The following is a 27,667-nucleotide window of genomic DNA, read 5'->3' as shown; positions in this document are numbered from 1 at the left end:
TAAAATAGGAAATCAGCTTTTGAAGGGTCTGGTCTAAGATAAATTACAAAACCAGGGCAGCGGCATAATTTAGAAAATCAAATATCCTAAACCACCTCCTTTTGATACCACCATTACCAGGTAATGACAGGCTAAATTTATTTATTTGGGTAAAATATTTGTAAAGGTAGACAGAGAGGCAAAACATCTTTGTATAGCCAGAGAAAAGAAAATGAAAGCAAAACAATGTTCTGGGTCTTCTTTGGGGGAGAGCGGAAAGAGACCGGCAGTAGAGGGTGTAAAGAAACACAAAGAAAGATTTAGCCTCCTTTGACTGCTGTCTACAATCTGACTTGTTCCTTTCAGCTACCTCCCCATTTTAGGTCAGCATCTGGAATGGTCTCCCAATACCTCTTTGTTTTATTTCAGCTTCCCATTTTAAAATCCTACCATAAACACGTTTTATTCCTTTGCTCTTGTCTCTCAATTTCCTTCACACTCAAGATGAAATGGGTTCAACAAATCTTTATAGGACAATGGCAGTTTCTAGCTCACCTTAATATAAAAATCGTGGTATTATAAAATAATTTAACTTAGATCCAAATATATACAGTTTCAGCCTTGATGACATTTATCCATTGGTTACATTTGTTTCCACAGGCTAATGAGCTTTGACCTATATTCTTCATTTGCATTAAAACTAAACAAAATCATAGACTGCTTCTTAACAAATAACAAATCTCTAGAAGCCTATATTGAAAACAGAAAGCAATATAAATATCATGAAAAAAGTGAAGAATAAGGCAATGCTTTCTAGATCAAAGGACCCTAAAAATAAGTGACTATTTATTTCTAGAAGTGATTTTAGTAATTGGGACCCAAAGGCCTATCAAGACTATAATGCAGATGTCTGGCAAATCCCCTATTACCCCCCCCCCCCCAAAAAAATCAATAATAAAATATCACCATAGGTAAAATGTGCTACACAAATTACTTCTCTTAAAGAGTTACACTAGGTGGGGCGCCTGGGTGGCTCAACTGGTTAAGTGACTGCCTTCGGCTCAGGTCATGATCCCGGGGTCCTGGGATCGGGCCCCGCATCGGGCTCCCTGCTCAGCCGGAAGCCTGCTTCTCCTTCTCCCACTCTTCCTGCTTGTGTTCCCTCTCTCGCTGTCTCAATTAAATAAATAAATAAAATATTAAAAAAAAAAAAGTTACACTAGGTAACCCTGTTTTGATATCATCCTACCCCCCCCCCAAAAAATCAAAGTGATTAAAGAAGCATTTGAAAGAAATACAGAAATAAGGGCACCTGTTGTAGAGGTGTTGTTTTATGTGATCATCTGCTCACATGCTTGCCGTTGTACTAGATTTAGCTGAGAAAGCCACAGCCTAAATTTTACCTTCTTAAAATTAAAATAAAAAAAAGATGACTTGTATTCTTACTTTTTAGAGTTTGAAACTGTTCTTGAAGTTTAACTCCTGCCGCCAAAACATCATATTTGACTATTTTTAAATAAAAACACATTTCAGGTTACTGCAGTGTTTATAAAACAGTATTTTTAAACACCTGTGATGCCATTCTGGAAAGCAACACGCTTAAGTACTTGACAGATTAAGTCTCCCCCAAATAGTTTACCCAATTCAATTCCCATCTACCTAATCTTTTTTTTTTTTCTTAGAAATAGGAGCCATTTAATTTCCTAAACTGTACAAATCATAATACAACCCAGTCCGACCTTTCACACACCACTGATGCAAACTGGGTAGTTGCTTCAAGTCTGTGAGCAACATCTACTCGAAACACAGATTGCAACTTCGCCTCCTTTTGGATAGTAAACACAAACCCAAATTGCATATTCCCGGCCTTAAGAATAATCTAGACCAGAGCTTGCCACAGGAATAGAATATGCTTGTGAAAGTTGGCTGTTCAGTGAACAAAAATTAATGGTTAACTTGCTCAAGGACTTCTTGGCACCTTGGATATGCTGGTACTCCCTGAAACTGGGATCTAGAATGCAGGGTACTGGTCTTCCAAACTAATTTGAATAATGTATCCGTTTACCCTCATAGCATCTGACAGAACCACAATTTTATAGACACACTTCAGGAATCACTGATCTCTACAGATCCTAAGTTGTAAATACACTGGCATAGGGCAAGTAGTAATTTAAAGCATTTCATTTGGGACGCCTGGGTGGCTCAGTCGTTAAGCGTCTGCCTTCGGCTCAGGTCATGATCCCAGGGTCCTGGGATCGAGCCCCGCATCGGGCTCCCTGCTCCACGGGAAGCCTGCTTCTCCCTCTCCCACTCCCTCTGCTTGTGCTCTCTCTCTCTCTCTGACAAATAAATAAAATCTTTAAAAAAATAAAGCATTTCATTTTATCCAGACTGTAGTAACTGCAAACAGAAATATATTAGAAATTCACCATATCTGAAAACACCAGGCTAACAAGCTGTCCTTAAAAATTTGAAGGTAGAAGTTGTACATCACCAGGGTCTCAATCTTTTAGTTTTATGACCTCTTTGCACTCTCAAAATTGGAGGACCCTGAAGAATTTTTGTTTATGTGGGTTATCTCTATCTGTATTTGCCATACGTAGAAATTAAGGTTGGGAAGTTTAAAACATATTTGTTGATTCATTTAAAAATAACAGTAATACAGGATGCCTGGCTGACTCAGTTGGTGGAGCATGCAACTCTTGATCTCAGGGTTTGGAGTTCAAGCCCCACACTGGGTGTAGAGATTACTAAAAAAATAAAATCTTAAAAAAAAATAACAGTAATATAAATTCATGATCAGTTGAAGTAAATTTTGGGAGAAAAAAGAGGCTGCTTTCTAAAACAAAAAAGGTTTCACAAGAAGAGTGGCACTGCTTTACATGTTTGCAAATTATCTCTTAAAGTCTGGCTTCATACAAGATAGCTGGATTCACGGATCTGCTCCTGCATTCTGTTCTAATATGCTGTCTTGATTGAAGTACTTCAAGAAAATCCAGCTTCATTCACATAGTTGGAAAGGGAAAGAATATTTTCATAGTGTTTTTAGATGATCATCGTCTTCTTTGATACTTCACCAAAACTCGACAAGTGGTATTTTTTTAAAGGTTAGTTGCAATATGCGATCCGAAACCAAATCAATGAACGTCTCGTCTCGTACTCTTTCACATTCAAATCCATTGGTCTACTTTGTCCTTTGAATGGATCTTTTACCCATGCATGTTTTTGTCAAATTATGCATTAGTCCTTTGGAAAACATTGGCTCACTAGGTTATGGAGATCTTCCAAATGTTGACCCATTTCATTAAATAGTATCAAAAAAAACCACTTTTGTTAGTATTGCCGCTTATCTCAAAAAAGTCTTTGCATATTGGGAACCTGCCAATGTCACAGTAGCAAATACAAGCTTTTCAAAATTCTAATTTTCACTTGAAAGCTCAAATTTTATGACTTGTCATAAATACCGTCAATTGTTTTCCTTTAACGTGACAAGAAAGTCTGCCAAATAGCCAAGACTAAATAGCTATCGTTTGGCTGTCAGTCAATCTTCCAGGTAAAAATGGGTGCTCCACAAAAAAAGCTGCTGGTTCAGCTCAAACAAATCGAAGAAGTGCTTTTTGTCAATTCAATCACAGCACTCTGGTATGCAGTAAGAATACTTTCAATTTCCATTCCACAGAATATTAAAAAGGCATGTACTCAGAGGGATCAGATTTAATGGGATTAATTTTACTGCTTTGTCAAAGACATCCCTAAGTGGAACTGGAAATCTTCTTTAGTGAGATTGCCTGGTGGTGAAGAACTCAAGAACTACGTGTACCATTTGGGGCTACTGCCTCGGTTAACACTGAGGAGCCAGCAGTTTGACCCACCATTGCTCCTACCCCATCAGTCAAATGACAGCGCAGCGAAAGAGGCGAATCACATCTCAGCGCTGCTATGAAATCTGTTTTGACCTCATGGGCACCTAAAATGGTCTTGAGGACCCCCCAAGAGGCCACACTATGAAAACCACTGTTCTACATAAATCATAAAATAAAATCACAAACGGCAGGAAATCATCCCCTTTAAGAGTGGTTACCGGCAAGAATTTTAAAAAGGAGGGGGGAGACCCCAAGGACTGTGGTCTAATTCCCTCATGTTTCAGAGAGGGTAACTGAGAATCAGGGGGAGCTGGGAGGCTAAGCGGCTTGCCCAAGGTTTTCAGGCATGTCAGACTCGGGGTCAAGAGCCCATTAGCTGCTCTCTCTACCACTAGACACAGCTAATTTAACAACACCTCTGACACAGGCAGAGCTGAGAGATCTTCAGGATCGTATACAGGAGAGCTGTGCCTCTGAATTCCAGGGGGCGAAATGCTACTCAGCCCAAATGACCATGAATAGGCTGTTGTTCACTTTTTACGTAAAAACAACAAAACTAATGAACTGACTTCCAGTTTTAGCTCTTGAGCATGTAAGGAGCTTGGAAGTCATCACTCCTGCTCTTGTAAGAAGAAAACACTGAACAAACGCAAAATCAGTGACTTGCCTTGGACTCGCCCACCAGTGAACAGACCTCACAGCGCAAACCACCACACAGTCAGGAGAGAGAAACAAATCCAGCGAGTGACCGCTAAGATGTGCGAACCTGGAGCACAAGCTGCTGGAGCCATAAACTCGTAGGAACACTTCAATGGTAATTTTGACGAGTTACCTGAGGCTGTGTGTGGACTGGCCTGACAGTGAGGGTCACGGTCTTAGGAAGCAACCCCCCCCAACCTGCCACGTTCTCTCCATTTTACTTTCAGGAACCCCACCAGGTTGTCATAGTGAATAGCTAATAAAAACCCCCTTGTGGCTCTGGCAGAGGGTTAAGAATAATCATGGGATCTACACCCAGAACCTTCTCCATAACAAAGGCCTGTTCTCTAAGGGTAAAGACTTGACCAGAGTCTTATCCCACCTGGAGAAAGACTCTGGGTGCTGGAGTCAGAGAACTGTTCTAACTGTCTCACCAAGCTGTGTGAGGGAAGAGGAGGAGGACAGAGAGAAGCCCAAAGTCAAGAGGGGAGACAAGACCGAGGACGCAGGAGGGACTGAAGTTTCCAGGACCTACAGCTCCAGCAGACATGGCACGCAGCCCAGATCCCGGCCAGGTTCACACAGAACCTGACATTTAAAGGCCTATTTACCTCTGTTCCTCTTACCTGATCCATCCTGTCTGGCTTCAATAAAAAGTTACAAGACATGCTAAAAGGCAAGAAAAAAAACAACAGTTGGGAAAGACAAAGCAAGCATCGGAACAGACTCAGCTATGACACAGATGTTGGAATTATCAGACAGGCAATTTAACTTATGATTGCTCTGTTGAAACTGATGAAGATGGTAGACGGTAACAGTAAAATCTTGCCTCTCTAATGCCTCGATGAAAGAGCAGCCCCACAGAGATAGATTCCACACAGTGAGTTGAGATGTGCAGGTCCCTGGCAAAGGGAGGAATGGTGACAAGCCGACCCCTCCAACAGCTTTTCACCTTGCTGCTTGTCCAGGTCTTGGATTCCACTTTGCCTTCTGAATGCTTCCTTCTTGTGCAGAAAGAGTAACAAGCCTTACAATCGAAGGATTTCCTGGGCAGGCAGCACAACACGGCACCTGTTTTGCAAAGAGGCTGGCCAATCAGACATGGAAGCAGCCTCCTTTCAAGTGGCACTCTCCAGCAGGAAGCCGTATCGTTTTCCGCCCTCTCTACTCTGTTCTCTAAAACCCTCCTCTGATTTCCAGACCCTTGGACACAAGGAACTGCAATTACCAGAGATTTTCAGGCCTAAGGCCTTCTCCTGCAGAGGTGGCTGGCTGAAGAAAGTCCGTCCCTACCACAGGCATAATCTGTGCCTGAGAATTCAGAAGTGGGCTTTGCCCCCAAACTTAAGTTCTACGCTGCTTGTCTCCGAACAAAATTCCAGGCATGCAGGTCATTAAAATGCCTTCTGTACCCCCCGTAAGTTTAAAAGTTCTTGCTAGTCTATGCCCGAGGTTCAGCTTTCTTGTGGAATTTCTCTCTTAAAAGATTTTTCATTCTGGATAACTCCTTCATCCATACAGTGACTAGGGGAGTTCACATTTGGCACAGGGGAAGGTAAGGGGAATAACAGTCCACCAAGCTAAAAAATAGGAGGCTGGGGGAGAGTAAGAATCTAAGGGATTCACTCTATTGGCAGCAAGCCAGGCCTTGCTGTTCATCCACTCTCATATTTTAAAAAACATATATAGCACTTAAAATGTGCCAGGTGCTATTTTAAGCACATTACAAACATTAACTCATTTAACCCACACAACAAGCCTGTAAGACAGATATAATTATCCTAATGCTCCCATGAGGACACTGTGGCAGAGCAGTTGGGTAACCTGCCCAAGGTCACAGGGGACAGGTGGCAGAGCTGGGGCTTGAGCTTGGGCAGCCCAGCTCTAGTCGATGCCTTTAACTGCTGAGCAAAATATTTAACAAAAGGGGCTGAGGCAGTCACATTAATTTAACCAGGAGTCTCGAGTGAGAAATTAAAACAAAAACGAAAGCAACAACAAGAAGATATTCAGAATGCCGAAAGAGTAAGAGATACTTCACAGGCTTTTTCCAGGACAGAATCCTAACCTGAAGTTTCAGAGTAATATCCTCTCTCATAACACCAATACCCCTCCCAGTCTACGAATGAAGACTGCTAGAAAATTGGCTGAGAGAACCAGCACTGGAAATGTCACGGCACACTTCTCGTTAGATGCGGCCTGGATCTGAAGAGTCAGAGTAAGCTGGTGAGGAAACACCACAGAGGACATCCCCTGTGTCTCGGTATGTCGTGTGTCTCAAAAACTTTCTTTGAGGGATCACCCACCAGTCAGCCCAAAACCCTGCTCCCAAGGCAGACAATCTGTGTAGAACACAGGAGCCACCAGGCCCTTGTAGCCATCTAAATTTCAATTAATACAGATAAATGACCAACTCCGTTCCTCAGTGGCATTAAGCACATAACACGTGCACACTGGCCACACGGGGCCAGGGCTGGCAGCTACCATACTGGACAGTGCGGACAGGCCGTTTCCGTCGCCACACACAGGCCAAGTGGACAGCCTAAGTTAGATGCTGAGGGTGATTTCTTTTGAGGCTCTGGTCTGCAGACACCCAGTGGTAACAATGCCATCTTTTCCTTTTCATAAGCACACAAAATCCAAATTACACTTCATTTGTTCATAAGATTTCCACTCCCAAGTTCAGTTTCAAGCAGGAGGTAGATTATTTATAGGGTCGAGTCAACTCCTTACCCCTCAGTACCCGGTACCCACAGTGTATTTGTTCTTCCATGATAATGACTGAAAGGGAAAAAGCAGGCGAGGAAAAGGGAATTCATGAAAGAGTGCAGCAGACGGTGAAATCAAGCATGTCGTTTACCGACTTGAGCCTCGGGTTGGATGTTGAGCTCCGAGACGCACCTCGACGAGCTGCAGAGGAAGCCTGAAAAGGGAGGGTGGCTATACCCACACACAGACCAATACCCCTACCAGAGAAACAATGCAAACGTGCACCACCACGCAAGGTGGGGCACACATTCCCAGGCTTTCAGAAGCGCCCGTACCAAAACAGGTCAGAAGTGGAAGCCACAAGGGTCCGGGGCCGTAGTACCAAATCTCCCACTGACGACAAATCTCATCTTACAACAGCTTCTGGCATCTGTAACCTGCATTACTAGGATCCCTCGCTCAGGAACACTGCTGTTCATCCCATGTGGGGTCACATCCCGGGAAGCCAGAAAAGCAACAATAAGACGTGGAGCAACAGCTTAGCACTGAAGCACCAATTCTAGAACACTTCCACAGCTATGGAACCTAAAGTCCAACGCTCTCCTTCTAATTCTTCAATCAGAAGTCCATGAAAGCCCGAATGACTATGTGTATGACCAGTAAGAACTGTCTTGTTCTAACAGAGATCTTTGTGAATTTAACAATTTCTCCTTTCTCTGTCCCTTCCTACATTTCCACTCTCAGCTTATCTATCCCTATTACTTTTAGTAACACAATTGAATTTGTATGAAATCTTGTGATACAGAGCTTTCTTTTTATTTCAGATGAATGAGGCATGAGTCACATTATTAATAACTTATTAATAAGCAGGGCTGATAGGAATCATTAGCGTCTGCTCATTTTAAGTTGTAAACACATCTGAAACACGCCCCCAGAAGATGAAAATTTCTTAAAAATGCAGTAAGATTAATAATTAAATTACATACTTGTGACTTCTTGTAAGAAATCCAAACACGGTCGACTACTTCCAGAAATACTTATTGAAACAGCCAATGGGGTCTGTCCTTCATAGTTCCTTGTGTTTGTGTCCGCTCCATAGTTATATAACATCCGTGCACAAAGCACATCATCCCTAAGGGCAGACAAATGCAAAGGAGTCTGTCCATCTTCTAAGCGACCCAAGTTTGTGTCTGCTCCTCTCTGAAGGAACATTCGGCAGTAAGAGTGATTGCTTTTGATCACAGCGTATCGCAACAGAAAACCGTTCTGGATGTCGATGTTGGCATTGTGGTCCAGGAGGATCTTCACGCAGCTTGACCTCTCTCGGATGATGGCGAGCTGAAGGGGGGTGGTGCCTTTATCGCTGAGTGGGTCGACCTCAGCCTTGAACTCCAGTAGGAGTCGGACAAATGAGTCCCTACCATAGTGAGCAGCCACATGGAGGGGAGTCCAGCCATCATTGCTTTTGGCATTAATAATGTCGCTCCTGTATTCAGATTCTAACATCAGGCGTGCAATCCGGGCCCGGCCGTGCATGGCTGCATAATGAAGAGCAGTGAAGCCTCCGATCAAGTCCTTAACTGTTGGATCGGCTAGGGTTAAAACCAAAATGAAAACATTAGCAGACTCGAAGACAAAACAATGAACTCTACCACGGCACAGAGCATTTAAGCCCATTCCCAGGAAAAAAAAATGTGAAATGACTCAAGATTGTAATGGACATCAAGTATTTCTTTCTCAGTTTAATTGAAGCATAGTTTTCACAGAAAATAAATTTTGATAGAAAGTCATCAAACCTGGGTTAACAGAACGAAAATGACCTACAGAGTATTTAAGAGATAGGCAAAAACAAAGTGTTCAGATGGCCACAGCCCCTCTCGGTCTTAATTTAACCAACTGCTTTTGGCTACTCGGCTCTCTCATCTCTGTATTGTTTCATGTTTCTCTTCAGTTTTGAACTTTTTGTTTTCTCTTGTGCTTCTTGGTCTTAAAGAGAAGCATGTGTAGCAACATCTGCTGCTCTAAAGGACGGATGTACTGTGGTCTGGCAGGCTGTGTTGTTTTAGGGTGTATTAGGTAAAAAAAACAAAACAAACAAAAAAAAACCTGTGGTCTGTAAAAATTCCAAAGCACGTAAGATATATGTTAAATGATCTTGATAAATCATTTTTTCCTAAGATAAGAGACTATTCTGTGGATTCTTAGTTTTATAAGAATTTTGGAGTTTCTAAGAATTAAGTAGCATGTTGTGTGAAAAATTGGGAGAAACCTCAGCCCTGTAGAGATATTTTCTATAACAGTTGCAAAATGCTCTCCTAAATGGACTGATTTCTGGAAAGAAAGTTAAAGGAAGAAAGAGAAGCGACAATCGGCTGTGTGACTCTTCATCACAGACTTTTGTCACCTGCCCCGATCTTCCCTGAAGCCAAGGGTCAGTTCTGTGTGGCTCTCATCCCACTGGCCTTCCTGGGCAGTGGGTAGAAAAGGGGCAAGAAGTGCTCCCTCCTGTTATGTAGGTCACGTCTTGGGGGCCAACAATCTCAGGTGAAAATAAATTGGTCAGGCCTAACTACCTAGGGTTAAAATGCTCCCTTAATTTCTAGTTTATTCATGGAAGAGAGAAATTCATGAGTGTTTTCCAAATAAACAGAAAGTATCCAAAGTTAAAGGATTAAAACACTCCTTTATTGTTTACCTAAACGTTATTTAGTTCTAAACTATATGATGGTAGCTGGGTCCCTTAGAAAAATCTATGAGGCAGAAAACTCCATACAAAATATTAATAATACTATAGAGAATAAAAAATACAATTAAGAAGTAGTTGCTAACAAAACCTGTAAAAAGTTAACATTTTTAGGAAAGCTGTATCAGTTGAATTTCTAAAATCATTTAGTATAAACTGATACTACCCAGTGGTCATATTACAATTTAAAGAAAGTAAGAGTATTCTATCTGCCTTGGCCGTCTCTAAAAAAAAAAAAGATACAGTACCTATACACTGTGAGACTTTAAAGAAAGCAAGAACGTTTAAACAAAGCATTTTGCTGCCATCTACTGGTAAGGCACGAACTTGAGCGACAAATGTTTTCACTTGGACAGCTTATGCTGAGCCCTCAAGTCTCAGACACCCACCTCCCTTATGTATGGAGACTAAGACAGGCATGAAATCTAAAAGAACCCCTTTTATTCGAATGAAACGATGAATCTTGCCAAGACTTCCATTTCTAATCTATACCTGACCAATCAGCTGCTTCTTTCTTAATCTGTGGGGTTTCAGAATACCTTCTTTCATTTCTCCCACCTTTGAATCCACCAGGGGTGTCTTTAAAGGTGCCAGCAAACAGTCTTACGCGCATCCTATACTCGCTCCATTTGACAGTAAGATTGAAATTATGTTACATGAAATTGCACCAGCATCTTTGGTTTTCCACTTTAGGCCTTTTTTTAGGTGCTACTTGCATTTTGGTGCTATACTGAGCTAGGAAAAACAAAGATTAACAGATACAACAAGGATCTGCTTAGTCTCAGTAAAAACCATGAAAACGCAGTACCGAGGACATGCTGTAAACACAGCACAGAGGTAGAGCTATAAATTAACAGTGCGTAAAAAGTGTATACTTACTGTCCTCAAGGCATTAACAAATAGGAGACAAAAGACAAATGAAGATGAAAACAAAGATTAATTTAAGGATTATTATAGCTAATGCAACAGATAAGGAAAAGATCTCATTTGTAATTAGTAACAGAAACTGCAAAACGCCTAGATACAAAGTGAATAAAGATGCACAAGATACATGTGAAGACACTTCTTTGATTGAACTGAATTCACTTCATCTGTATCTGCTCAAATGTCCCTTCATCAGAAAAGCCTTCCCTGAACACCAACAGCAGTCCCGGCCACCTCATTACTTTGTCCTTTTAGCTCGCTTCTGCCTTCTCACAGGTGCAACTTATTTGAAACAAGTTACAGTATAGTTTCGAGAAATCCATTTAAACCTACTGAAAATTTTTAAAGTATATATAAATAAAAGTATTTCCTACCAATATGATTTTTTTCCAACTGCTTTAGTGAGGTATAATAAAATTCACCCGTTTTAAGTGTAGAGGTTGATGAACTTGGACGAACTATAGACAGCCATGTAACCACCACCACAATCAACATACTCCCATCATCTCCGAAAGTTCCTTCCTGCCTCTTTACAGCCAATTCCTTGCCCAGACTGTGAGTCCCAGGCAACCACTACAGTTTTGCCCTTCTAGAATTCCATATGACTGAAATCATACAGTATGTAGACTTTTGTGTTGGACTGATTTCAGTTAGCATGATGTTTCTGAAATTCACCCATGTTGTTGGTGTGTATATATCAAAAGTTCATTCCTTTGTATTGCTGAATAGTATTACATAATATGTATATACATTTATTTATGGATTCACCAGTAGATAGATAACTGCGTTATTTCCAGTTTGAGGCTATTATGAGTGAGGCTGCTGTGAACATTCACATACAAGTCTGTATTTTTCATTTCATTTGGGTAGATACCTAGGAAAGAACTGCTAGGCCACATGTTAACTGTACATTTAACTTCCCAAGAAATTGCCACACTGTTTTTCTAAGTGGCTATACAATATTATGTTCTCTCACCAGCAACACTGTATGAGAGTTACAGTTCTACATCTTCACTAATACCTGGCATCATCAATAATTTTAATTTTACTGCTCCAGAGAGTATAAAGTAGTAACTTACTGAGGTTTTAATTTATATTACCCTGATGACTAGTGATATTGGGTTTATTCATGTATTTTGTCAAGTGTCTGTTGAAATTGCTCACTCATTTTTACTAGATTGTTTTTCTCATTACTGAGTTTACAATTGTGTATATATTCTGGATACAAGTCTTTGTCAGCTATGTTTTGTAAATATTTTCTCCTAGTCTCCTGATTGCCTTTTCATTTTCCTTTTTTTGAAGAGCAAAATGTTTAAATGTTGAGGAAGTCAACTCATTTGTGTCTTTTATTGCTTGCGCTTTTTGTATCCCATTTAAGAAATCTTTGCCCAACACAGTGTCACCTAGAATTTGTGTTTTCTTCTAGAAGTTTTATTTTTAACTCTTACATTTAGGATAATGACTTATTGCTAGTTGATTTCTGTGTAAAGTGAGATCAGATCAAGGTTCACTGTTCCATACAGATATCTAGTTGCCCAGCACAATTTGGTGTAAAGACTACCTTTTTCCCAATGATTTATCCCTGTGCCACGGTCGAAAACCAATTTACCATACAAGTGTGGGTCTTTTCCAAACTCTGTTCTAGTCTATTGACAGAAAAGTGTATCCATACACCAATACTGGATTGTCCTGATTACTTGCAGCTTTACAGAAAGTCTCAATAGCAGGTAGTACATAACCTCAAACCTTTTAAAAAACTGTTTTGGCCAATAAATTTTAGAATCAACTTGTCATTTTCTTCAAACAAGCCTATGGGATTTTGATTGGAACTCCAATGACTCAAAAAATGGAAACCATCCCCAAATACTCTAAATAATATTGATTCTTCCAAACATAACAAAGAGTATCTATCTATTTAGGTCTTCTTTAATTTCCCTCAGCAATGTTTTGTACTTCTCAATGTAAAGGGCTTGCACATCTATCATTACATTACTAAATATTTTAAGTTTTGTTGATATAACAAATTGTTTTAAAATTTCATTTTCCAATTAACTGCTGATATAGAGAAATAAAGTTGATTGCATACTGAGCTGTGTAAATAACTAAATTCACATTTTTGTTCAAGCACATTTTTGTAGGTTTCTTATGCTAATCTATATACACAATTACGTTCTCCGCTAATAAAGAGAGCTTCACTTCTTTCTTTCCAATCCACAGGACTCTTATTTAAACAAGTGTTAAATAAAAATGGTAAAAGCACATACTCTTGCCTTGTTCCTGATCTCAGAGGAAAAGCATTCAGCAGTTCACCATTTACTATGATGCACATTGTAGTTTTTCCTAGGTACCTTTCCTTAGGTTTTGGAAGTTATCTTATGCTTCTGGTTTGCTGAGTTTTTATGATAATGGGTATTTTATATGGTCACATGCCTTTTCTGCCATCTATTGAAATGATCACTTGTTTATACTTTTATTCCATTAATAATGTAAATTACCATGTTGATTTTCAAATCTTAAACCCTGCACTCCTGGGGTAAACAGTACTTGGCCATGATATAATATTCTTTTTTTGTACACTGATGGATTAGATTTGCTGGTATTTTGTCAAGGATTTTTGCATCTATCATCACGAAGGATACCGGTATGTAGTTTTCATTTCTTTCAATGTCTGTTTGGTTTTGTATCAGGGCACTGCAAGCCTTAAGCAGTTACACAACCAAAGAATTTGGGTAGTGCTGTGACTGGTATTCTTTCAACATTTGAAATAATACAAGAAAGAAGACAGCTGGGCCTAAAGTTTTCTGAGTGAGAAGTTTTAATTATGAACTAAATTTCTTTGACATAGGGCTGTTCAATTGTTTTATTTCTCCTTGGGTCAGTTTTGGCAATTTGCGACTTTCCAGAAATTGGTCCATTTCTTCTAAATGGCAAAAAGGTGTTTGTTATATTCCTATTACCCTTTTAATGTCTACAGGATCTGTAAAACAGTTTTCCCATGCTTAGTACTGGTTATGTGTTTTTTCTCTTGCTTTCTTCATCAGTCTGGCTGGAGATTTACCAATTTTGTTGCTCTTTTAAAAGAGTCAATTTTTGGTTTTTTTGTTTTATCAATTTTCTCCATCATTTGCCCATTTTCAATCCCACTGATTTCTTTTCTCTTTATCATTCATTCCTATTCTTACTTTGGGTTTAATTCCAGCAGTACATAGAAACTGTTCCAATACAGCCCTCTTCCCTCTCCCCTTCTTTGTGCCACTGCTGTCATATATGTTACATCTTTATATAGATTTTTTAAAAGATTTTATTTATTTGAGAGAGGAAGAGAGAGAGAGAACAAGCAAGGTGAGGGGCAGAGGGAGAAGCAGACTCCCCGCTGAGCAGGGAGCCCGATGCGGGGCTCGATCCCAGGATGCCGGGATCATGACCTGAGCTGAAGGCAGACACTTCACTGACTGAGCCACCCAGGTGCCCCCTAACAGCAGTTTTATACTTGTGTTATGTTGTTGTCTTTAAGAGATGAAAATGGGGAGAATATATTTATACTGTCTATGGCAGAATGATTCTAAGGGGACCCCTCCCATAATCCCTGCCTCTTCATGTCCATGCCTTTGTGTACCTCTCCCCTTGAGTTTCAAGCAGGACCTATGACTTCCTTCTAAGCCAACAGAATTCGGCAAAGGTGATGAACTGTCACTACTGTGATTGTGTCATGTTATATGAGGCTCCACCTTGCTGGTGGACCTGCTATAGTGACTCTCATTGCTGAGCTGAGGTAAGGAGTGCTGGTGGGAAAGCCCATGGGACAAGAATCTGCAGGCAGTCTCTAGAAACCGTAGGAACCTCCAGCCAAAGGCCCACAGGAAGCTGAGGCCCTTAGTCCTACAAGCACAAGGAAACGAACCCGGTAACAACCTGAGCTATCTTGGAAGCAAACTTTTGTCCAGTCTAGCCTACAGATGAGAACATTCTGGCCAACACCTTAAAAGTACAGGGTAATAAATGTGTGTTGTATAAAGCCATATGTCCGCATAATTTGTTCCATGGCAATAGAAACAAATACACTGTTTTTTTAGCTATATCTGAGTAATTACTTTTACCAGTGATCTTTATTTTTTGTATGAAAAACAAAGGACAGTTTTGCTAGATACAAACTTCTTGACTGACAGTTTGTTTTTGGCAATTAGAATATGTCATCCCACTGCCTTCTGGCCACTGCTGTTTCTTATGAGAAATTAGCTGCTAATCTTATCAAGGAATTCTTATACATAATGAATTACTTCTCTAGGTGCTTTCAAGATTTTCTCTTTGTTTTTGGCTTTCCGCAGTTAGACTGTTTTGTGTATAGATGAGTTTATCCTACTCAGAGTTCACTGAACTTTTCAGATGTGCAGTTTAGTATTTTTCATCAAATATGGGAAGTTCTGGCCATTATTTCTTCAAATATTTTTTTTCTGCCTCTTTCCCTCCTCTCTTTTCTGGCTCTCCCATTAGGCCTCATGCATATGTCAGTATTCTTGATAATGTCCCACAGGTCTACTGGGCTCTACTTTTTTTTTTTCTTTAGTTCTTTCTTCTATATATTCCTCAGACTGAATAATGTCTGTTTATCAATTTTCAAGGTCACCAGTTTCTTCTGCCAGTTCAAATCTGCTGTTAATTACTGTAATGAATTCTTGATTTTAGTTATTATACTTTCAACTGGAGAATTTCTAGAGACATACACATATATTGACATATATGTAAATTCTCTCTCTTTATTGCTAGCTTCTATGATGAGTCACTGTCATCACGTTTTCCTTTAATTCTCTGGACATGGTATCTGTCCTTAGTTCTTTGAACACATAATAGCTGCTCTGAAATTTTGTTAACTGAGTAAAGCATCTGCGCCCCTTCAGAAATGCTTTCTATCAGCTGGTTTTATTTCCTGTGTATGAGCTATACATTCCTGTTTCTTAGGCTTGTCTCACAATTTTTCTGAAAACTGAAGATTTTAGGTGATACTGTAGCAACTCTGGATTAATGAGGAACACCTTAAAAGTGAGGATGGAGTGAAATGCTGCTACTGTTTTAGTGAAGTGCTCAGACTAATTATACAAAATCTGTCTCCTTAGCACTATGCAGCCACTTAGGTCTCTGCTTAGTTGTTAATATTATTAAATTCTGGCTTCTAGGTGCCACTCCTAAGACTAATTTATGTTTGGTTAAAATAACTATTTTTGACCAATGACTGGTCAGAAGTTGTGCTTAAACATCTTGAACCAGCAAGGCTCCCACACTTTGCCAAGGTGGTATGTATATAGGTTGAGGTGTACATTCAATCATCAGGGAATTTATGAGTGTGCCCTAGCTTTCATTCCCTGGTCTCAGGTTCAGATGAGGATGAAGAGATAACTGGGGTCTTCTCTGGCCTTTCTTAAGCATGCATGTAGACTTCCAAATTCCCAGGAATACACAGAAGCTTAACGAAGCCCAAATGGCTGTCTCCGTCTCTGGGTCTCTATTAAATGTGAGGGTACTATGTTGCTTGCCCCAACCAGTATCACAGCCTCCGGTAGCTGTGTTGTTGGCCTTTTCAGACTGTTTGCCACCTAAACTGACACCACTGTTATTTTCAACTAGGCTCCAGGCATAGGGCATTTTCACTGAGCTCCAAAAGCAGGTCAGCCCAGTGGCAGCAAGGAGAGCGCCGGCTCTCATGATAATTGCCGCAGAGACTGTTGGGGGCAGGAAGGGCAGATGGCGGCGGCCACTTTGGTTTCAATTTCTTTTTTTTTTTTTTTAAAGATTTTATTTATTTATTTGAGAGAGAGAGAGTGAGAGAGCGAGCACAAGAGGGGGTAGGGTTAGAGGGAGAAGCAGACCCCCCGCCGAGCAGGGAGCCCGATGTGGGACTCGATCCCGGGACTCCGGGATCATGACTTGAGCCGAAGGCAGTCGCTTAACCAACTGAGCCACCCAGGCACCCTGGTTTCAATTTCTTATTCAAGTTACTTATGGTAAAATTTAGATAACTGATTTAAGATCATTCTTCTTTTCTACTATAAGCATTTAAAGTCACAAATTTCTCCCTAAACACCACTCTAATACATCCCATAAATTTTGATATAGTGGACTTTCAGTAGCATTCAGTTCAAAACACTGTTTAATTTCCAAACATCTGAGGCTGTCCTAGATATTCTAATAAAATTCCATGATAGTCAGAGAACATATTCTTATAATTTCATAAAATCTACTGAGACTTTATTGCCAGCATACAGTTTATCCTGGTGTCCTATCACGTACACATGAAAAAAAAAATGTATATTCTGAAGGTGCTGGGTGCAATTTTCAAAAATATCAATTAAGTCAATGAGCTTGATATTTTTCAGATTTTTCTCTAGTTATTGATTTCTTTATCTAGTTGTTCTATCAACTGCTGAGAGATGTTAAAATTTTCAACTGTGATTGTGAAACTGTCCACTTTTCCCTTTATCAAATTTTTGCCTCAAATTGGGCTCTCTTATTGGGTACACATTCTATGATCAACCTCCTCTCTAATATTTCTGGGCATTATAAACCCCTAACCCTGATGAACTGTCCCATCTGTCACTGTCTTTCTTTAGTTCTGGTAATAGTATATGTCTTAAGATAGATTTTATGTTATTAACATAGCCACTCTGGCCTTCACTTAATTATCATTTGCATGGTATATCTTTATCCATTTTTCTACTTTCAACCTATCTGTCTCTCTGTACTTAAAGCACATCTCTTGCAGGCAGCATATAATTGAGTCTTGTCTACTCCTTTTAGACAATTTCTAGCTTTTAACTGGAGTGTTTTGTCCATTAATGTTTAATATAATTATTGCTATATCTGATTTTAGATTTACCATTTTATTATTTGTTTTCCATTTGTTTCCTCTATTGTGCCCCTTCTTTACTGCCTTTTTTGTACTATTAGGCCATTTTTTAGCATTCCATTTTAATGTCTCTATTGACTTTTTAGCTACACATCTTTGCATTGTTGGTTTTTTTGTTTGTTTTACTGGTTGGTCTAAGGATTGGAATGTACACTAACCTGATTAAAATCATAATCAGGATTTATACAAATGTACTATTATATTATATGCATCCCATTTGCATTTAAAAGGAAAATTCTAAAATCAGGAAAATACAGGTATAAGTACCATACTCTAGTTCACTATACATGTGATTACTCTTTTTTTTTTAAGATTTTATTTATTTATTTGACACAGAGAGACAACTAGAGAGGGAACACAAGCAGGGGGAGCGGGAGAGGGAGAAGCAGGCTTCCCGTGGAGCAGGGAGCTCGATGCGGGGCTTGATCCCAGGGACTTGATCCCAGGACCCTGGGATCATGACCTGAGCCAAAGGAAGACGTTTAACAACTGAGTCACCCAGGCACCCCTACATGTGATTACTCTAAAAAGTTTTGGGAAGCACCAAATGCAATTAGCTAAGTTGCACAGGAACAGACATTGCTTGGAGGTCTAAAACATAGTTATGCTTCATGTTGTAAGTATTAACACAGGAAAGAGAGGCAACAGTGATGGAGGAAAGCAAACTAGATGAACACCTAAAACTTTGCTAATAATTCACCACAGAATAAAAAGCTGGAAGGTAAAATGGTATAATGTCTCCAAACAGGATTTCGCCCAGAAACCATTTTTTCATTAATGAAAAACTGCAAATTTAGTAAAGCAGCAGTGCAAAAAAAAAAACCAGAACAGCATTCCCTGATAACTACTCTCAACACTGATGGTAGCCTTGCAGCTTTTCTTCTACACCTTTTAAAAAATTACAAGTAATTGTAATCATAGTCTAATAATATAATCTTTTCTCTATGTTTGGGCATGAAAATTTTAAAAATTATGTGAAATGAGGGGTGAAATTTTCAGAGAGAAAAAATTCCTTCATTAAGGATGGATTTCTTAGAATAAATTAATTAGAAGACAATTTATTGGACAAAAAGATCTCCCAATTCTAAGGATCTAATATATGCTTCTAAACTGCTTTCTACAAGTGCTTTCATAAATTCCTACCATTAACATTTCTGTTTTATCACACTTGGGATATCATTTGCAAAATCTTTCATTTTTGAAAAGCTAAAAATAATTTCTCACCACACTGCTACTGATTTCTTTGATTTATCCCTTATCTCCCTAACTTACTTTCATGTGTTTCTCCACAAGGATTTTACCTACTGTATCAAGAGGAACCCTGAGATGCTCTTCTCAGGTTCCTATGGGGATTTGCTCTATGGATTTAACTTCTAGAGCTTCAGCTGACTGCCTTTCAGGTCAGTTACATGAACACTGAATCTGAAGATAAACATACCTAAGATAGGTCTCTTAATGTTATTTTCTTAAAATGTCTTAATGTTATTTTCTTAAAACAATCTTAGAATTTTTAGAGTGATTCCAAATGGGACAATGAAGAGGATAATAATAATGGGATTTTTATGATTCCCACTATTATAATACAGACTCCTCTGCATAACTTTAACAGCATACTAACCTGGTCAGAAAGATTATCAGGATTTGTACTGAGGTACTATTATATGCATTACATTTGTGTTTAGAAACTCTATTATTTCTGGGCATTATAAAACCCTAAGTGTTCGCTTCAAAGCATGATGTCTGAAAGCACAGGTATACCTTGTTTGACTGTGCTATGCTTTATTGCACTTTTTACAAATGGAAGGTGTGTGGCAACCTGCATCATCGAGCAAGTCTATTGGCACCATTTACCAACAGTTATCTGCTCACTTCATGCCTCTGTGCCATATGTGAGTTACTCTCACAGTATTTCAAACCTTTTCATATTGTTCTATTTATTCTGGTGATCTGTTACCAGTGATCTTTGATGTTACTATTGTAATGGTTTGGGGGCACAATGAACTGTACCCACATAAGAAGTGAAACTTAAGCAATAATGACCGGCCATTATCCCATCTCTCCCCCTCTCCTCAAGCTTCCCGATTCCTTGAGACATAACAATACTGAAGTTAGGCCAATTAATAACCCTACAATGGCCTCTAAATCTTCAAGTGAAAGGAAGAGTCATGTGTCTCTGACTTTAAATCAAAAGCCAGAAATGATTAAGCTTAGTGAGGAAGGTGTGCTGAAAGTCCAGATGGGCTGAAAGCTAGGCCTCTGGTGCTAAACAGCCAAGCTGTGAACGCAAAGGAAAAGTTCTCAAAGGAAATTAAAAGTACTGCTCCAGTGAACGCACGAATGATCAGAAAGCAAAACAGCCTTACTGCTGATATGGAGAACATTTCAGAGGTCTGGATAGAAGACCACACCAGCCACAACATTCCCTTAAGCCAAAGCCTAGTCCAGAGCCAGGCCCTCACTCTCTTCAATTCTGCGAAGGCTGAGGGAAGTGGGGAAGCTGCAGAAGGAAAGTTCGAAGCCAGCAGAGGTGGGTTCATGAGGTTTAAGGAAAGAGGCCGTCTCCATAACATCAAAGCGCAAGGCGAAGCAGCAGGTGCTGATGGAGAAGCTGCAACCAGTTATCCAGAAGATCTGGCTCAGGTGGTTAATGAAGGGGAAGACACTAAACAGTAGATTGTCAGTGTCAACAAAACTGCCTTCTACTGAAAGAAGATACCATTGAGGACTTAACATAGCTAGAGAGGAGAAGTCAATGCCTGGCTTCAAAGCTTCAAAAGACAGGCCAACTCTTGTTAGGGGCTAATGCAGCTGCTGACTAAGTAGAAGCCCGTGCTCATTCACCATTTCAAAAATCTTAGAGCCTTAAAAATCATGCTAACTCTACTCTGCCTATGCTCTATAAAGAGAACAACAAAGCCTGGATGACAGTACATCTGTTTACAACAGGGTTTACAGACTATTTTAAGCCTACTGTTGACACTTACTGCTCAGGAAAAAAAAAAAAAAGATTCCTTTCAAAATGTTACTGCTTGTTGACAATATAGCTGGTCACCCAAGAGCTCTGATGGAGACGGACAGTTGTCTTCCTGCCTGCTGACACGACCTCCTCCATTCTGCAGCAGATGGATCAAGAAGTAATTAAGTCTTATTATTTAAGAAATATCTACGTAAGGCTCTAGCTGCCATACACAGTGACTCCTCTGCTGGACCTAGGCAAAGTAAACTGAAAACCTTCCAGAAAGGATTCATCATTGTATATGGCACTAAAGACATTTGTGACTCACAGGAAAAGGTCAAAGTATCAAGAACAGGAGTTTGGAACAAGTTGATTCCAACCCTCACGGATGACTTCGAGGAGTTCAAGACCTCAGTGGAGTACATAACTAGAGATGTCGTGGAAACAGCAGAACTAGAATGAGAAGTGGGGCCTGAAGATGGGACCGACCTGCTGCCATCTCATGACCAAACGTAAATGAATGAAGAGTTGCTTCTTAGGGATGAGCAAAGAAAGTGGTTTCTTGAGATGGGATCTACTCCTGGTGAACATGCTGTGAAGACCGTTGAAATGACAGCCAAGGAGTTAGAACGTGACATAAACTTAGTTGATAAAGCAGCTGCAGGGTGTGAGAGGACCGACTCCAATTTCGAAAGTTCTACTGTGGGTAAAATGCTATCAAGCAGCATCACATGCTACAGAGAAATGGTTCGTGAAAGGAAGAGGCAATCGATGTGGCAAACTTCACTGCTGTCTTATTTTAAGAAATCGCCACAGCCACCCCAACCTTCACAACACCACCCTGATAAGTGGGAGGCCATCAGCATTGAGGCAAGACCCTCCACCAGCAAAAAGATTAGGACTGGTTGAAAGCTCCCATGATGGTATTAGCATTTAGCAATAGTCTTTTCTAAGTAAGATATACATAAATATATGTTTATGTATATACATACATACACGTGCGCCTCAGTGGCTCAGTCGGTTAAGTGTCTGACTCTTGATTTTGGCTCAGGTCATGATCTCAGGGTCATGAGACCGAGGCCCGTGTTGGGCTCTGTGCTCCGCAGGGAGTCTACTGGAGATTCTCTCCCTCTCCTTCTGCCCCTTCCCCTGCTGGCCTGCATTCTCTCTCTAAAATAAATAAATAAATCTTGGTTTTTTTCTTAAGATTTTATTTATTTGACACACAGAGAGAGATAGCAAGAGCAGGGACACAAGCAGGGGGAGTGAGAGAGGGAGAAGCAGGCTTCCCAATGAGCAGGGAGCCTGATGTGGGGCTTGATCCCAGGACCCTGGGACCAGGACCTGAGCCGACGCTTCACGACTGAGCCACCCAGGCGCCCGTAAATAAATCTTTAAAAAGAAAGGTATGTATTACTTTTTTAACATAATGCTATTGCACCCTTAACAGACTACAATATAGTGTAAACATAATTCTTATACGCACTGGGAAAACCAAAAATTCACTGACTTGCTTTACTGCGCTATTCACTTTATTGCTTCAGTCTGGAACAGAGCCTGCTACATCTCCAAGGCAGCCTGCAGAGCAGCAAAATGTAATTCATCTGCACAAGCTTATGTTTCACATCTGTGCAGTCTACCATGGTAGCTACTGGTTAACATGTAGCTACTGAGCCCCTGAAACATGGCTACTCTGACTGCAGCACTGAAGTTTTAAATTTCATGGAAACATAAATAGCCACTATGGATGGCCCAAGTTTAAACCAGAAAGAGAGCCTCCCTTTTTAATGCTTTCCCTGTTTTTGGAATATAGACAGTATCAGCTAACCAAGTCAAACTCGCTCATTTTCTCACTGAAACTGGGTTCCTCCCACAGGGGCAACCAGTGTGGCTTCACCCAGCCACTCCCTGACCAGGCTTCCCCGGGGGTCACACCGCGGGCGCCCCAGCACCATCACTCGTGGCCTGTTATCTGTGAGTTTTGTTAGTGCCATGTTAGTGACCACTCATTGGCGGTTTTACTATGCAGATTTAACAGTGGTGAGTGGTCTTACTAAACATCTCTGTCCTGCTTTGTTGTTATTGTTGTTGTTAATTGCATTTTGTTAACTTTCCCCTGCTCCTTCAACCAACGGCAACCTTTTTTCTCCCTCAGACCCCAAACGTCCGTTATCTTGATTCCCATTCCCTGCCACTGCATGTCCAATCGATCTATCCGCAAAGCCTGTTGGCTCCCCTTTCAAAGCCTATCCAGAATCTGACCACTTCTCAACACAGAACTGCTACTGTCTAAACTGAGCCACTCGCATCTCTCGCCTGGACTATTCCAAAGCTTCCTGACACGTCTTCCCGTTTATCCTTTGCCCCTCTACACTCTAGCTTCCTCAAGCCAGAGTGAGCCCTTCAGTAAGGTCTCCTCATTCTTCAGTTGAGAAGCCTGCGATGGTTTTCCATTCTCAGTCGGAACAAAGTCCAAAGTCTTTTGAACCTTCAAGGATCTATGGACCACGTCAGCTGATCAGATGGTCTCTCTAACCCGGTCAGCCCTCTCTTCCGTTGCTCTGCTCTTGCTGTCATCCTCCCAGCTTTTTCTTCAAAGTGCAAAGTACGTTCCCATCCCAGACTGTGTGCAGCACTTGCCTGTTCCCTTTACCTTTAACATTTTTATCCCAGATAGTCTCACAGTTGGTTGGGTCTTCCTTTCTTTCAGGGCTCAACTCCAAGGGCACATCAGAAGCCTTCCCTAAACACCTCAATTAAAACAAAATCCTGTACCTCTTTATCCCTTCCCTGCTTCATCTTTCCTCACTGTGCTCATCCCCACCTGACGTTGCACACTTCACTGTCAATTTCCTCCACTTAGAAATTAAGTGCCATGACAGCAGGGACTTTATGTGTCGCTGTGTTCCAGCCCTCAGAACGGTGCCTGACACATAGCAGGTGCTCAATAAATTATGTGTTTAGGGTGGGGTGTAGGGAAGTGAGACCACAGTCCTGATCAGGCAGCAAGAACCCACCTGCTCTTGCCTGAGGCCTCAGGCTCTTTCCCTAAGAGCCCACCAGTAAGCTTGCTAAAACACAAATCTGTCTCCACCGCTCCTGTCAATGGCTCACCACGGTCCCTAGACTCAATTTTGGATATGCTCTAATTGTACTGAACTTTTCTCAGTTCCTAAAACCAAATGTGCTCCCTTTCTTCTTCTACCCTTCACACTCAGTGTCCTATGTATTTCCAATAAGCCCACATCTCTATCCTTCCAGTGCCCCATCCCTGCCTCGCCTTTCAAGCTCTCAAGTCAAACCATGCTTTCTCTAGGAAACCTCCTTCACCGCTGCCCCCACCTCCACCCCTGCAACAGTGGGAACCCTTTTATACGTGGCACTTAGGCTGCTCTGCTGGAACTGCCTTGTCTCCTTATAGGCCATACACAATCACGGTTAAGACCATGGGTCTGAACCCTAGCTCCAGTGTTTATGGGGTGAATGGTCTTGGGCAAATTACTTCCCATCCCTTGGCTCAGTTTTCTCAATGGAAAAACTACTGCTGACCCTCACAGAATGGCTGTGAAGAATTACACTAGTATTAAGTGCTCAATAAATGCTGGCTATAAATCTATCCACCCCACTAATCTATGAAGTGCCAGACGGCTAGCACAATGTTTGCTCATTCTGTATCTCAGTGCCTGGCCCAGAGCCTGGCATATGGTAGGTGCTCAATAAATATTTTCTGACTCAATATATGAATAAGTGATTTATAGAGGACCAACTGGCCACTTCATCAATCTATATGAATCTTCTCTCCACTCTCATGGAATGGGGGGGCAGTAAGGGGAGGAAGTGAACCTTTGTTTCCTGTGGGTTATTTTGCTCACTTATCCTTTTGAATCTGACTTCATTTCACCTTAATATCCATCATAAAAGAAGCTTATTAGGAGGAGGGGGCCAATCTGACTGGAAATTTTCAAGCTCTTGAAGAAACTGTGGTTTCAGGAAAAGAGCAGTCGTGATGAAGTCAAGCACTCTTCTGATCCCACCACAAGGCTGGCCCATGTTCAATCACTATTTTTCAAGAAAGGATTATTAGTCTTATCTCCTTAAGGCAGAGAAGCAATTCTTTTAGATAGCTGACATTTGTCTCCTCGCTCTCTCACTGAGAATAAACTGGGTATGGGTTCTGCCCTCAGGAAGCTCCAGACGAACAGGAGTTAAACAGAATACTATAAGAATAAATCATCAGCATAGGAGCTGCAATAAAAAGGTACAGAGAATAATATCCCATAACAAGTCCGGATGGCAAGAGATTTCCCTGAGAAAGGGGTGTGACAGAGCAGTGGGGGTGAATGAGGGGAGGGTGGCAGCAGTGGGGTGAGCTGGGGGACCCAGCAGGTCCTGCACAAAAGCCTCGGAGCTCAGTGAACGTGAATGAACACAGCAAGGCTGCGGCTCAAAGATGAAGCTGGAAAGATACTGCAGGGGGGGCCAGACATTGCCAGGCCAAGGAAGTCACAGGGAGGGCTTTGACTATTACCCTAAGAGAAGTGGAAAACTTTCAGGGATGGATTTTAAAAAGGAAATACCTGAATTTTCATTTTTTATCACAGATCACTCTGTTCGGAGACTGGCTGGGAGGGGGTCAAGATTGGAAGCAGAGATGGAGAAGAGCATCATGGTCCTGGTGAGGGACAAGGTTCCCTTCCCTAGAGGTAGGGCAGTGCCTCCGAGGAAAAGACAGGAGATCTGGCAACTATTTAGGGGGAAGAAAGTCAAGAGTGATTTCTAAATTGCTGGCCTAACAGGCTGTGGTGTGAGCCATGAAGGTACAGTCTTAACCAGCAGTTGGACACACTGGGCTCGAGGTCAGAAGGCAGGCTTAGACCAAACACAGAGCACCCCGAAGCATTACGTGTGACCAAGGGGACAAGGGAGGAGGAAGTTCCTTCTCCTGTTAACGTTTCCAAGTTGATACATAACCTGCTAGGAAAAAAATACACCCCAACCTCCTAATTCTGCTACGGTAATAGGAACGAGTAAAAGGTGGTACTATTCAAGAACCAATGAGCGGCTTCTCCAAAATACTTAATTCTGTTGTTTTAAAATATTATACGAAAATGTAAAGGGCTAAGACTGGCCAAAACATCCTTAAAGAACAAGAAGAGGAGATTTGACGCCCTCCCCCCACCCCCGTCCTCCAGGAAATCAAAACTTATCATAGAACGATATTAATTACAACAGTATTACAGGGACTCAGGGTTCCACCAACAGACGCTAGACTCAGTGTAACCACACACACATGAAGACTTTATATTTGAGTTGGAATGACATAGCAATGGGGACAGAAGGAAAGATTTAGGCTACCTTTATGGGGAAAAAATATGAAATTGTACCTGACCATCTCCTACTACACACCAAAACCAATTCTGGATAGATTAAGGACCTAAACACCACAAAACTTTTTAGAAGAAAATACAGGCAAATAATGACCTTTGGGTATGATATACAAGGTATAAAAAAGCACAAACTAGGGAGCCTGGGTGGCTCAGTTGGTTAAGCGGCTGCCTTCGGCTCAGGTCATGACACTGGAGTCCCGGGATCGAGTCCCGCATCAGGCTCCCTGCTCAGTGAGGGGTCTGCTTCTCCCTCTGACCCTCCCCCCTCTCATGCTCTCTCTCTCTCAAATAAATAAAAATCTTTTAAAAAAACAAAAAGCACAAGCCATAAGGCGAAAGAAAAATAAAATTCACCTACGTTAAAATGCAGGCTTCTGCCCAACAGCATACAAACATGACCTCAGAAATGTGAAAAAGCTAAAAACTGAGAGAGAACTGTGCCACGTAGATCTAACAAAGAAGGATATGTGAACAATTCCTACAAATCAATAAGAAAAGGACCAGCAAAGTAGCCCAGTCGTGCAATGTTTTGTTACTCAAATGTCATTCGGGGACAAAAAAGAGAGAGAGGCCAGCAAATCACACAGAGGAAGAGCAAACCATCTGGTGACAGATTCCTGACAAAGGTGAGAGAACAGGCACTATCCCACTCGATCAGTAAGGACAGAGCCATCCTAACCTTTAGAGGACAATCTGTCAAAAAGCTACCAAAAAAAAAAAAAAATATATATATATATGTAACATGCCTTTGATTTGGCAGTTACGCTTCAGGAATTATACAAGAGATAAACTCTCACATATGTTAAAAAAAATGATTCAAAGACATTCTCTGTAATACAGTTTCTAGGAGCAGAAAAATGAAAAATAAAAATGTCCAACAATGCAGTATAAGTTTAAAGAAATTACATCCATGCAACGGAATCTGAACGTGTCAGTACAGTGACAAGAAACTCTCACCCAGCTAAACTGCTCCGTGAAAAAATCAAGATGCAGAAGAGACTATTAACGAAAAAGGAGCAGGCTAGAAGATGGAAGATGGAAAATTATGTACACCTATGTACACAGATTATCTCTGCAGTGACACAAAAGAAACCAGGAAGAGGGACTGCCTCTGGGAAAGGGACTAAGGGACGGGCACTAAAGGCATTTTCCCCTCGTTGAACAGTCCAGAATACCTTTCATTTGGTTTTTAACCACATATATGTACATATTATGTTCTCAACAAATAAAATCTCCTGCCATTCTCAAAAAAAAAAAAAGAAAAAAAACAGAATGATTTTAACAAATAATAGTATGCCCATACTAGTAAATATTATATTTAGCAGCTAAAAAGAACAGAGTAAATCTACATTAATATAAAACAGGCACAGGGTTTTTTTCGGGTAATGAAAATGTTCTAAAATAACTTGTGGTGATGGATGGCCAACTCTATAAATACACTAAAAGCCACTGAACTGTATGCACATTTTAAATGGGTGACTTGTAAGGCACAGGAATTCTACCTCAATA

The 27,667-nt window shown here is 40.8% G+C and overlaps 1 protein-coding gene across 2 annotated transcripts in view; it reads right to left on the bottom strand.

The window, feature by feature from the left end:
• The window catches only part of ASB7 (ankyrin repeat and SOCS box containing 7), a 45,597-nt gene that overhangs the window by 5,264 nt on the left and 12,666 nt on the right, over window positions 1–27,667 (bottom strand). For both annotated transcript variants that reach the window (XM_045899521.3, XM_045899520.3), the window contains one exon: window positions 8,237–8,842. In XM_045899521.3, coding sequence (XP_045755477.1) covers window positions 8,237–8,842 — 606 coding nt within the window. The remainder of the gene's footprint in view (window positions 1–8,236; window positions 8,843–27,667) is intronic.

This window comes from Mirounga angustirostris, unplaced genomic scaffold (genome assembly GCF_029215605.1).
Source record: "Mirounga angustirostris isolate CCGP_5_RB_7025 unplaced genomic scaffold, mMirAng1.0.hap1 SCAF_9, whole genome shotgun sequence".
Classification (NCBI taxonomy): Eukaryota; Metazoa; Chordata; class Mammalia; order Carnivora; family Phocidae; genus Mirounga; species Mirounga angustirostris.
Note: the sequence above shows the minus strand (reverse complement) of the source record. Positions and strands in the feature narration are given on the sequence as shown.